General features: G+C 36.3%; 1 protein-coding gene across 1 annotated transcript in view; it reads right to left on the bottom strand.

The window, feature by feature from the left end:
* The window catches only part of LOC143246606 (adenylate cyclase type 3-like), a 172,692-nt gene that overhangs the window by 139,834 nt on the left and 18,513 nt on the right, over positions 1-14,345 (bottom strand). Inside the window, exon 2 of the mRNA XM_076493625.1 lies at positions 1,176-2,294. Within this exon, the coding sequence (XP_076349740.1) occupies positions 1,176-2,216 (1,041 nt within the window). The 5' untranslated portion in view covers positions 2,217-2,294. The remainder of the gene's footprint in view (positions 1-1,175; positions 2,295-14,345) is intronic.

Below are 14,345 nucleotides of genomic sequence, written 5' to 3'. Positions count from 1 at the left end.
AAAATGCATTTAATTGGAGAAAGTAAATACTGTGATAATAAACGAAACATGTTTAATGAAGTGATTAAATGAAAGATAGTATTATTGTGTGTTGGTTATCATCCAGTTTTAATCTATACTTACATATGAAAATATGTAAAATAATGACAACGTGTAGAAACTTACATCTTAAAACGCGTAAAACAACAACTTACAGACACTTACATACGAAAATAGGTAAAACACCGACAGCCTATAGAAGTTCAAATATAGAAATCAGTAAAACACCGAAAATCTACAGAAATTTACATGTAAAAATAAGTAAAACAACGACATAGTTTTGATACTTACATAACAAGTAAAATAATGACATAGTATAGATGTCATACTAACACATGTAAAACAACAAGATAGGATAGACACATACGAAAATATGTAAAACGCAGACAACGTATAGAAAGTTACATGCGAAAATAAGTAAAACAACTTATAAACATATAGAAAATCATATATGAAAATAAGTAAAACAGTAAATAAACGTATACGTAATTATATATGAAAGTAAATAAAACACTGACAATGTATTGAAAGGTACGTACGATACATTGTCAGTGTTTTATTGTACAATAATAAGTAAAATAAGACAACGTATAGAAACTTACGTTCTAAAATAAGTAAAACAACGACATAATGCAGAAACTTCTCTTGCAAACGAAAGTTCCAAACCGAACAAGAAAAAATCGATGACAAAATATAGTCTAGCGGAACGTTTTTGGTAATGTTGTATAGATTATTTCTTAACGACTTGAACAATACAGACACTTTAAGTGGTGGTTTAGTTGATGTAACTATGGATTTGTCTTGCCAGGGTATACGTTTATTTAAAACAAATTTCATGTTACACCGGGAAATATATAAGATTGTTAAATGTAAATTATTGTATACTGTCCTCAAAACTTATGGCTAAGGCACATAATTATATATATATGATTAACTTACGTACAGTTCTCACCATACAAGAAAATTATACAGAGAGCATTGAAATAGTAATATTAGTTATTATGACAGTCCTGCAATTTATGTAAAACAGTTTGTGAGTTAAATTTATGATAATACATGTTACTAAATAAAAATACTTATAAGTTGCAGAATTTAAATAAGAAACATTTACCAAGCATTAACCATATGTTTCATACCTGGTTTCCAATGTACTCTGTCTGACCTGGTGAAGACACAACTATGAGTAGGTGGAATGCAGCCATAACAACACTAAAGGTTATGCAAATATGTAACCTGATGGGAAAAAGTGCGTAAATAACGTACGAATAAAGAAGAACCCATGGGATTGAGTCGCTAGGCATTATGGGAGTGTGATAAATCCACATATCACACAAAACTTGCGTCATCTCGAGAAACCAGGCGATAAAAGGAAATACAACCCATATCCAACTGGGCATGTTCCTGAAAGAACACACCAGAAAGGACCCGGCATCCACTAAAGCCACCAGAGAAAGGACAATCAGGTGTGATATACGGCTAAGCCGAAAAGAGTAGCCATGTAGACATAGCAGTACTAAGGTAACAAGAAATATTAAGACTAAACACAGCTTAAAATCATTTCTCTTTTCCGTTTGATAATATTCTCTGTACAGGTGTTCCGCTTCGTGGTCCGCAAAAGCAAAACGCATGCATTGTGGTAAGCACCGATGGACACCACTGACATCTAGGCTTAAACTGGTTTCACCTCGATGTAGAAGAGAATGGCGTTTAGTTGGCGGACTTCCGGAAATAGTGGACTCCCTTTCGTCAGCTTCAGTGTTTTCCAAAGAAAACGTCCGCACGTGTTTAACATTATTCGGTGGGGCACTGTACCTCCTATTGGAAACCAGTTTCTCCGTTTCACCCTCTCTCCCTGGAAAATTTTGCGTTGGTGACAAAAATTCGCAGCTCAGAGACTTCCTTTCTTTGGGCATATCTGGCAACTCATTTTCACCCTCATGAGGATCTGATTCGTGATGGTCCGCCCCTGTTGCATTGTTAATACCTCTAACAATGGGAATGTCCTTTGGAGATTCACTCAAAGATCGTTTCGTATTGTGTTCTGTACCGTCCATAAGCAAAGACATGTTTAGATGATCCAAATCTCTGTCTTTAGTCAAGCTAGGTCTTTCTCTGAGCTCGAAGTTTTGGTTCGAATCCGTGTAGGAACTCTTTTTTTTATTTTCTTCTTCGGACATTCTAGGTATCTTTTGGTGTTGACGTATGGAGAACGGGTTTCATTTTGGAAGGCGAAACTTTGAGGAATTATCAATTTCCTGTCAATTAAAAATAGAAATTCTAAGTCAAAGCTCCATACTGAACAGTAAAGTGTAATATTATAAAGACAAACAAATAAATTGAGCACGTACAAAAACTCAGCCTGTAAAATAAACTAATGCAAAAATCATAATTTCCAAATATTTTATGAACAATTATTTTGTATGAAACTGTAGATGGTGATGAATCGAATTAATTAGTGTAACTATTATATTTATACTAATAAAATATCCATTTAGTTTAGAGACTTAACCAGTTACTGTATGTAAACATAAAATAACAGCATGAGTAAGTTTACAGATAATTATGTTGTTAAAATTCAAAAATATTAAACTGATCTTAAAAAAAAATCTATGAAATGCTATGGTATTATTGTACTCAAATATTTTAACAAAATTTAAGAAAAAAAAACACGTACGCTGTAAACGCTATTACTGAATTACATATAAACCTGTAAACACGTACACTAACAAATTCATCTACTGAAATGACAAAATCTGTAAACATGTTTACTACAAACCAACTTATTTTACTGGACATAGACTTAGATAAATACATTTACTAAATCAGACAGAAACCTATAAACACGTATCACAAGTGTATTTGCTGACCTAGCTAAGATCCTGGACAAACAAACAATCCATCACACGGGCATGTGATGAATCTGTTAGAAATATGAAAACACATTTATCTACACGTATGTAACAAATTATTAAAAAACATGTAAAACAAAGCTCCACACACACATTAGGAAAACCCTGAAGTTACCTACAATCGCATTTACACACAAATCACAAAATGAATAAAAATTAATTTGTTTGTACGCTGATATACACAAATATAATGATATAGGTAGGACCCCCTAAAGCACATACACGTCTACACGTTAGTAAATACAATTATATGTTACTTTGTAAACACCTCTGTATGTCTATATTTAAAAACGTGGATAAACATGTAAGTGTGTACAAGTCTTTCGAGATAGCTGAAGATAATTCACATAAACATTGTTTGTTGTTGAGAACAAACTGGAATCGATTCCCGAATTTAGTGTTATAAGTCTTCAACCGTTGAGCGACAAAAATGTTTACGAAACGTCAAGTTTTCGGTGTTTCTATTAAAGTTTTTTTTATACAAAATTATCACAATTGTTCTCGTTTGTTAGACTTCATATCATTATTTGAAAACCACAAACCGACTATATCGTTCTTTCTTTGGTACTTCGTGAAATTGATAGGGCGACATACATACTTTTGTTTACCGGTCTCGTGAGCACGTGCTAGCTTTATTAAGGACAACATTAATCATTACGGAAACCCAGTAAAATTTTATGAACATAATCAATTTCACTCGCTTCAAATAATTACGTTCCACGTGCTGCGGCTACACCACGTTTCAATGACACTTCTTTCTTTTTTTATTTATCAGAACGTAGTGTGGAAACAAGTCTGTATTATTCCATTTGACGTTGTGAAGAACTCGCGAAGATTCTGTAGTACAAAACGTTCTGTCTATTTCGTGATTTACACGTTCGTCTCCGCCTTCCCAGAAAGAAATATCAAATTTAAGCCGAGACATGGACTGCAGACGACACGTGCTAAGTTTGTAATTTCCGGCTACCATTTGACGTGTACCCACTGGCACCAGAAAATGAGCCAAACGAAAGAAACTTGTAACTGATGTCCAAAAATAAAACTTAAAACCGTAACAGGCCATGAAGTCTTACTGTGATTTTATTTAAAGGAAGGAAACCTAATAAACCGTACTGGAATGTTCTTCCACATAATTAAAGTGTTGGATAGAAAGATAGAAAAAGTTGGATAAAGCAATAAAAATAGAAACATAATAGTAACAACATCGGACGGAAAGTAAGTAAAAGGTTTATTCACGGATAATTAGATAAACAGACAATATTTTGTTTGTTTGTTTTGAATTTCGCACAAAGCTACTCGAGGGCTATCTGCGCTAGTCATCCCTAATTTAACAGTGTAAGACTAGAGGGAAATAAGCTAGTCATCACCACCCACCGCCAACTGCTGGGATACTCTTTTACTAACGAATAGTGGGATCGACCGTCACTTTATAACGCTCCCGTGGCTGAAAGAGCGAGAATGTTTGGTGTGACGAGGGATTCGAACCCGCGACCCTCAGAATACGAGTCGAGCGCCCTAGCAATTATACTGTCAGCAAGACAGATTATATAATACAGTACTGAGTTGTCTGCCAGTCAGTGAATTGACATTAAAATGACGTCACGTTAAGCATCCCTTATGACATTCTGTGTTGTAGCCTACAGCATGTCATATAAGCTTTAGAAGTAAGAAAGTATCATATTTGATCGTCTTAATTTTGGTTTTATTTACATTTGAAACAGAACACTTTTATGAACCCTACGGAAGTACATCCCCTTAAGGAATGTTTACACGAGGCTCAGCCTCACATATTAAGCGAACAGATACAGGTTAGTCTTTATCAAATTATCGAGATACTTGTTTCTTGTGTTTGTTTTAGAGCAAGCTCACGTTGGGCTATATGCTGTGTCCAATCCAGGGAATGGAGCCCTGAATTTTAGTGTTTGTAGACGAACGCTGTCTTACCGGGGGACTGGAGATACTTATATATTGATATTTTAAAAACAAAAATAAGTTCCTCAAAAAAAAAGACAGAAAAGAGTTATGGCCCAATTTAAGTAGTAAGGAAGCAAAGAAAATTTTCGAAAACAGCAAAGCGTCAAAAGAGGAAACTATGAAGAGAAACACTTATTTAATTTCATATAAAGACATTAAGAAAATTTGAATGTTACGAGTGAAGTTACAAACTGGGGGACCGTACAAAAAGTACACAGGAAAAAAAATGAAATAGCAAAAAACAAAAATATAAAAATCGTAAGAATAGTTGTTGTAGTTTTGAATTAAGCACAAGGCTACACAATGGGTTATCTGTGCTCTGCCCACCAGCGGTATCGAAACCCGGATTTTAGTGTTGTAAGTCCACTGGGGAATAAACTGAGCAGAATAAAAAAAAACCACACGTGAAAAACGAATGAAAAACGTTAACCCTTAAATTTAAATTCAAATTAAGCATTTGAGGTTCAGAAAGAATTTTCTGACTGAAAAGCTGGTTTAGAAATTGAATATTTCTACAGTCGATGTGCGATTTTTCTTTCAAAAATAAATTAATGCTCATCGCAAACATAGTGTTATTTTATGTATAGTTTTTTTCTCCGTCGTATAGTTACCTAAATTTATTTATGTATGTCAATTATGTTATCACATTTCATCAACGGCCCGGCATGACCAAGCGTATTCAGGAGTTCGACTCATAATCCGAGGGTTGCGGGATCGAATCCCCGTCGCACCAAAACATGCCCGCCCTTTTATCCGTGGGGGCGTTATAATGATACGGTCAATCCCACTATTCGTTGGTAAAAGAGTAGCCCAAAAGTTGGCGGTGGGTGGTGATGGCTAGCTGCCTTCCCTCTAGTCTTATACTACTAAATTAAGAATGGCTAGCGCAGATAGCCCTCGAGTAGCTTTGCGCGAAATTCCAAACAAACATTTCGTCGAATTCGTTGTTAGATATTATACAGCGGACCAAGCGTGTGATGACTGTGTTTATGTTAATATTTTTTCTTCTTTTACACAATAGGTGAAATTGGAAAGATAATTCACTGGGGAACACTTTTTCAGTAACTTTGAGTTGCATTGGATATTTTAACTGATTCTGAAGGAGTTTTAGGCGCTGATTTCAAATCTGAAATTATTTTTTCTCTACAAGCTCTAGTTTGTATGCAATTTGAGGTTAATGAAATTGTACAAATGTGAACTTGCGTGAACCATGTATAAGCATTTTCACGTCCATATATATAGATAGCTTCTAATATTTTGATCATTCTTCTTTTGTTTCAGATCAAACATGGCTTCCAAAAATTGATATCATTGCAGAAACAAGCCTGATGCCTTCTGCTACATATGTGGATGCTACACACTCAATCGTCAGAGACGTAACATATCCTCGTTTGTCAAGCGTGCCTACAAGGCATATTTTGAAGTTCATCTTGGTGATCAAGACAAGCAATGGGCTCCTCATGTTGTGTGCCACAATTGTGAGGAAATGCTTTGAGACTGGACCAAAGGAAAACGCAATGGTCTGCCTTTTGGTGTTCCAATGATTTGGCGCAAACCCACCAACCATGTAACTGACTGTTATTTCTGCATGGTAAACACAACGGGTGTTGGGAATAAAAACCGACATAAGATTACGTATCCGAACATTCCCTCAGCTATTCGGCCTGCTCCGCACTCTGAAGAAGTTTCTGTTCTAGTTTTCAAAGGCTTGCCTTCATTGGACGATAAAGACATTGGATATGATACAAGCGAACAAGACAGTTGTGACAGTGAATTGTCAGAAAAGTATACACAATCGGAGAACTGTTCTTCAGACACTGAACCTTTCCCCGTCCCCAAGCCTCTTCCCCAGGCTGAACTGAATGATTTAGTGCGGGATTTAGGTCTTTCAAAGAAAGCAGCAGAGCTTTTGGCATCAAGATTACAAGGCAGAAATCTTGTTGATCACTCTGTTAAAGTATCATATTTCAGAAAGCGTGACCAGCTTTTTGTGACCTTCTTTTCAGAAGACAGACAGTTTGTTTACTGCCATGACATCCAAGGGCTTCTCAAAGAACTGGGTGTACCTTACTATAGTCCTGCTGAATGGAGACTCTTTTTAAACAGTTCAAAACGCAGTCTAAAGTGTGTTCTTTTACATAATGGGAATGTTTATGGAGCAGTACCTGTCGGTCACTCAGTGCATTTGCGGTAAGACTATGATGATATGAGAATGGTCATGGACTTATTAAAATATAATGAGCACAATTGGATCATTTGTGTAGACTTAAAGATGGTCAACTTTCTTCTTGGACAACAGAAAGGTTTCACCAAGTTTCCATGTTTCCTCTGTATGTGGGACAGCCGAGCACGAGACAGACATTGGGTCCAGAAGGACTGGCCTATTCGTGACACTCTTGAAGCAGGCATGCCAAATATCATACAAGACCCAATTGTAAGCAGAGATAAGATCATCTTTCCTCCTCTTCACATCAAATTAGGTTTGATGAAGCAATTTGTCAAGGCACTGAAAACCGAAGGTGAATGTTTCCAACACATCATCACAGCTTTACCAGGGTTATCATTTGAGAAGATCAAAGCAGGCGTGTTTGATGGCCCACAGATTCGAACCCTTATTCGTGATGATCAGTTTGTTGCTAAGATGACCGCTTTAGGAAAGGCAGCATGGTTATCCTTTGTGGCAGTCGTTCAGAACTTCCTTGGAAACAATAAGGCAGAGAACTACAGTGAACTTGTGAACAGAGTGCTCCTCGCTTTTCGTGATCTCGGGTGAAACATGAGCATCAAGCTTCATTTTTTGAACAGCCACCTTGATAAGTTCCCTGACAACCTGGGGGCTGTGAGTGACGAACAAGGAGAACGATTCCACCAAGACCTAAAGGTCATGGAAGAACGCTACCAAGGGCGCTGGGACAAAAGTATGATGGCTGACTACTGCTGGAGCATTAAACGAGATTGTCCAGATGAAGTGTACAAACGCAAAAGTTACAAACGCAAATTCCTATCTGAATAAAATACACAAACAAATTGATAAGCTATTCCTATAATTTCCTATGATAACGAAAAATTAAAAAATAAATAAAAATGTCAAATTGCATAAAATCTGTAGCTTGCAGACAAAAACCGACTTCAGATTTGAAATCAACACACTCAAATTGACTATAGAAAGGTATTTTTTTTAAATGCAACAAAATGAGTGTTCCCCAGTGTAATCTGTGACGTAGAGGCCTAGTTCATTCTCTGATTGGCAGTCGTACTCTGTAATGTAAATTGCAGTTTCGCCTATTCAGGATTATATATATACAAGAGGATTAATAGTATTTCTTCAGTTTGATGACCCAAGAGGAGCCTTGAATATATGAAACAACAGGCTACATCAGAGAGTATGGCCGATCAAAGAATGAACTAGGCCTCTAAGTCTCTCCTTTTAGTTTCACCTATATAGACAGTTTTCTTGTTTGTTTTTATACTTTTCATGCTAAGCCTTTTGAAAGCTTCTTTTATATCAAAATTTAAAAATTTAATTTTATATTTACAAAATGAGAACATTTACAAGTAGAGATGGCACTTTGATGCATTTGATTATTATGTGTAAACATATAAAAGCTACTATTAGTAAGAATAGTGATATATATTTGTAAGTTCAGACATTAGTGTCCATCATAACGAAATACATTGTTAGTGTAAGGGGAATTTGAAAATGGCCTGTATCTCTTGAAGAAAAACCGTAAAGTTGAGGCTTGCATTGCTGAACACAGGGTTAGATCCCTACAGAGGGCATAACGCAGATAAGTTGTGTTTTTCTTACAGCAAAACCACAGCGGGCTACATGCTGTGTTCACCGAGTACAATCGAACCCCTGATTTTAGCGTTGTAAATCAGTAGACTTACCATTGTCCCAGTGGGGAACAACCAAGTAACTTACTGCGTGGATTTGTGCTAAACGAAAGACAAACAAAGGCTAACTAATAAGTCAACATTAATTGAAGATACTGCCTAGTTTGTTTGTTTGAACATAGGGCAGGCATATTTTGCTACGTTAGAGGGCACAGTGTGTTAAGTGCCAGAAAAATGTTTTAATTGTAAGACTAATTCAAACCCCTTGATACTGTATCAACTAGATAGATTATGGAAAGTATGCAAATAGAAGTAGCATGATTTGGACGTGATAGCTTATAACGGCAACTTGCAATAAAAGCTAAACTTTAGCGCTAATTTAAAGAAACATGGCTGTCAGACAGAACAAGACCAGACATGGCTACTTGGACTGTAACGATGGAGTGAGGCATCATAATTGTTTTAATATTCCATACTCAGACTTAGTCTTTGGTTCAGTTTGTTTTGAATTTTGCGCAAAGCCACACGAAGGCTATCTGCGCTATCCGTCCCTAATTTAGCAGTGTAAGACTAGAGGGAAGGCAGCTAGTCATCACCACCCTCCGCCAACTCTTGGGCTACTCTTTTACCAACGAATAGTGGGATTGATCGTAACTTTACAACGCCCCCACGGCTGAAAGGGCGAGCATGTTTGGTTCGACGGGCACTCGAACCCGTGACCCTCAGATTACGAGTCGAACACCTTAACCACCTGGTCATGCCGAGCCACAGTCATGTTCTTTAAAGAAAGTAGCGAAACTAAAACATCTACTAATAAAAAATGACGCCCAGAAAATAAAGAAAAATCAGTAACTGAGAAATTTAAATATAGTATTCTAATCATAGTTTACACAATATAAAATACAAGAATTATAAAACTCATTGTAACTGTTTCGCTACTTTTTACCAAAGAAAAGTTAATTTGACCGATACGTTATAACGCCCTGATGGCTGAAGAGCAATCATGTGTGGTGACGGGACTTGAACATGTGACTTCAGGTTGCGTAACGAGAGGCCCAACAATGATATCATCACCAAATATATATATATATACTGATAAACCATTGTGTAAAACTGAGGAAATATTACTGAAAATATTTTGCCTGTAGTTAATTACATGTAACATAATACGTACTTTGTAACTGCCTTTAGTAGAATTAGGACGACCAAAACTAAAGCAATGCGAAAAGGGAATCTGAAGGATACACCAACACGTTCACTTACAATAGATGTGTCAGAAGGCAAACACCTTGGTTATGGTTCCACCAGTTGCTGTTTAAATAAATCATATTTCTTGAAGTTTCTATCAGTAAAACTGGTATCAATAATGTTGTTTCCTCAAAACTGGATTCCCAAGTGATGCTGTGATTCCTTAGGTTTTGCTCGAAGTGTTCAGGAACTACCTTATCAACAGTTACATCACTAATACCCATGATGTGGTATTTTAACGTAAAAAAGAAAAGAACACAGACCATTTCTCCAGTATGAACTTTGGATAAGAACATTGTTGTTCAGTTACAAACTGTTCCTCTTGAAGTTAAGGTTTCCTGCATTAGATGTAAGGTTTTGTCCAATGTCTTGAGTGTTAACCAGGAGTAACGTTTCTCATTGTAAAACTCGTAGATTCACCACGATTTCCGTGAGCTGCACTTGTAGAGCGTGAATCTCAAGAGCTTATTTAGATAGTGATAATTTTATATATCATAAAGTCCGTGCATAGTACAATGTGTAGTTTAGAAACACATGTGAAACTCATTGTTAAGTGCATTTGTTTGCTTTTAAGCGCAAAGCTAAACAACAGCACATCTGTATTGTGTCCACTGCAGGTATTGAAACCAAATTTTCAGTGTTATAAATAAGTATTCAATCGACCCGTCTAGACGGTAGAAGGTACGTCATAACCAGCAAGTCATTATTAAATTCAGGTGAACCTCATATATGTAATATCTCATAAAACCACGGTCAATTTCGAATCTTAGACATTCCATATCAGTCTGAAACTTACATAATCTCCCTTCCCAGAATACTATTCGCTCAATACCAGAACTTATTGACAAATTTTTCTCAGGTTTAAACTTTTAACATAATATTTTTTATTGTATATAAACAACATTTACTTTCGCTATTGGAAGCCCAGTATCCGAACTGAAATATTATTTTGTTAACTTTGGCCCACCACTGGTTTACAATCTCATAACGTATTGACTAAACCAAGCGTGAATATAAACATGTATAGTTTTATTTATCGCATACAACAGGCTAACGTAGATTTTACGTCCTGCCATCTTAACGTTTAATATCTGGGTCAGAAACGCAGTTTATGTTTTTGTTCGGTCGTGTTGTATTGACAACATTGGAATTTTAATCTTTTTACCAGGATTTCCAGTAATGATTTGTACAATAAAACTCTTATAGTTACAATAAATTATCACAATAATATTCGAAATTCTTTTGACAGTTTTCTTCCTGAAATATCAACGTTTGACTTTTTACTTGTCTCGTAATTTCTCATGAAGATGTAATAGGGTTATTTATACGTAACTGATCATAACTCTAAAATGATGGAGTAGATGAAAGGGTATCTAGTCAGCAGCAACAAGTGTCAATGTTTAGACTACTCTTGTCTGACCAGGTTTGATTGTCACTCTTTTAACGCACACACGGTCCGAAAGTGTGTGTGTGGGGGGATTTGGTTTGTTTTGAATTTCTCCCAAAGCTACTCGAGGGCTACCTGCACTAGCCGTCTCTAATTTAGCAGTGTAAGACTAGAGGGAAGGCAGCTAGTCATCACCATCCACTGCCAACTCTTGGGCTACTCTTTTACCAACGAATAGTAGGATTGATAGTCACATTATAACGCCTCCATGGCTGAAAGGGCAGGCATGTTTGGTGTGACGAGGATTCGAACCCGCCACCTTCGGATTACGAGTCGAACGCCTTAACACGCTTGGCCGTGCCGGGCCCGTGTAGGAAGACACAACATCACAAAGTTAAGTTCCAGTAAGCTGGTACTTACCGCTGACACAGCAGAGAAACGTTATCACCGAATTAAACCAGTCATAAGGATCTTAAAAATGTGACTGTCCTATTAGAATCATAAACGATAATGCATTCTTAGAATGGGTTGGAAATCAATACTTTGACTTAACGTACAGAGTAGATGTTACCAACATTTCCAGTACTGAAACGAATCATGAATACTCAACATGAACATGATTCAGGTTACACATAATTATGATAGATGTCGCAACGTTTTGCCTGTCTGGTGTGTCTTAGAATTTTGGCACGAATTTAACAAAGTATTATCAGTGAATAAACATCCCTAATTTAGACTAGAGAAAGAAGGCAGCTTAGACTAAAGAGAGAAGGCAGCTTAGACCAGAGAGAGAGAAGGCAGCTTAGACTAGAGAGAGAAGGCAGCTTAGACCAGAGAGAGAGAAGGCAGCAGAGAGAGAGAAGGCAGCTTAGACTAGAGAGAGAAGGCAGCTTAGACTAGAGAGAGGCAGCCTAGACTAGAGAGAGAGAGAAGGCAACTAGACTAGAGAGAGAGAAGCAATAGAGACAGAGAGAGAAGACAGACTAGAGAGAAGGCAACTTAGACTAGAGAGAGAAGACAGCAGACTAGAGAGAGAAGGCAACAGACTAGAGAGAAGGCAACAGACTAGAGAGAGAGAAGCAACAGACTAGAGAGAAAGCAGTTTAGACTAGAGAGAAGACAACAGAACAGAGAGAGAGAAAGCAACAGAGAGAGAGAGCAAGGACAGCAACAGACTAGAGAGAGAACAGCAGATAGAGAGAGAAGAAGCAACAGACTAGAGAAAAGATCAGCTAGAACAGAGAACAGACAAGAGAGAGAGCCAAGAGAGAAAACAGTTCAGACCAGAAAGAGAGATGAGAGTTAGACTAGAAGAGAGAGCAAAGACTAGAGAGAAAAGGCAGTTTAGAGAGAGAAAGAAGAGAGAGAGTGAAAGAAGTTTTAGAGAAAGAAAGAAGACAGTTTAGACTAGAAAGAAGCAACAGACTAGAAAGAAGGCAGTTTAGAATAGAGAAAGGCAGTTTAGAATAGAGAGAGAAAGAAGGCAGCTTAGAATAGAGAGAAAGAAGGCAGTTTAGACTAGAGAGAGACAGAAGGCAGCTATTCAAAAGCAGTAACCGCCAACTCTTACGTTATTCTTGTCAGTTCCCATGCTTTACAAAAGTTGTGTTCAAATCTTGTTATTCTGTCTGACTAATTCGCTGTTCACACAACATGGAAGCAAATTATACGTGAATAATACGAACTAGTTCTAATCAGAGCAGGATACAGAGCGGCCTGTCAAACCAGAAGCCAGTGTGTTCGAGCGATGAAAACTAGGTGTTCTATCAACTGGCATGTGTTTCTGTTAACTTTTAAATCAGTGCTAATGAAAGCATATCGCTATGCAAAACAGTTTTTTAAATCATTACAATCTCTTAATATCCAGTAAGATGTGTTTGGAATAGCAATTTCATTATGAAATAAAATCCTCAGCCATTTCGTTTACCGCTGTGTACTTATTATGTGTGTGGGCCTAATCCTCATTACGAAGAACACTACAGTTGTTTCTGTGACTACGTTTTTAGTAGTTTCACATATGACGTGGAGAGAAATCTAATGGATGTAGATCTATTATGTGCCGAATAAAAAAGGATCAAACTATATCTGAAATTAATTTAGTTCAAGCTCGTTCCTACAATTTATTTACTCAGTGGTAAGTCTGAAAGAACGAGTTTCGATCGTCGTGGTGGGTACAACACAGATGGCTCGTTTTCTAGCTTTGTGCTTAAGAAATGTATAATAGATATGGTATATATCTTTTAAAGTAGAACTGAATAGTAGGTATGGTATATATCTTTTAAAGTAGAACTGAATAGTAGATATGGTATATATCTTTTAAAGTAGAACTGAATAGTAGGTATGGTATATATCTTTTAAAGTAGAACTGAATAGTAGGTATGGTATGTATCTTTTAAAGTAGAACTGAATAGTAGGTATGGTATATATCTTTTAAAGTAGAACTGAATAGTAGGTATGGTATATATCTTTTAAAGTAGAACTGAATAGTAGGTATGGTATGTATCTTTTAAAGTAGAACTGAATAGTAGGTATGGTATATATCTTTTAAAGTAGAACTGAATAGTAGGTATGGTATATATCTTTTAAAGTAGAACTGAATAGTAGATATGGTATATATCTTTTAAAGTAGAACTGAATAGTAGGTATGGTATATATCTTTTAAAGTAGAACTGAATAGTAGATATGGTATATATCTTTTAAAGTAGAACTGAATAGTAGATATGGTATATACCTTTTAAAGTAGAACTGAATAGTAGGTATGGTATATACCTTTTAAAGTAGAACTGAATAGTAGATATGGTATATATCTTTTAAAGTAGAACTGAATAGTAGGTATGGTATATATCTTTTAAAGTAGAACTGAATAGTAGGTATGGTATATATCTTTTAAAGTAGAACTGAATAGTAGGTATGGTATATATCTTTTAAAGTAGAACTGAATAGTAGATATG

Source organism: Tachypleus tridentatus, chromosome 3 (assembly GCF_004210375.1).
Source record: "Tachypleus tridentatus isolate NWPU-2018 chromosome 3, ASM421037v1, whole genome shotgun sequence".
In the NCBI taxonomy this organism is placed as follows: Eukaryota; Metazoa; Arthropoda; class Merostomata; order Xiphosura; family Limulidae; genus Tachypleus; species Tachypleus tridentatus.
This window is presented reverse-complemented; position numbering and strand designations above follow the sequence as displayed.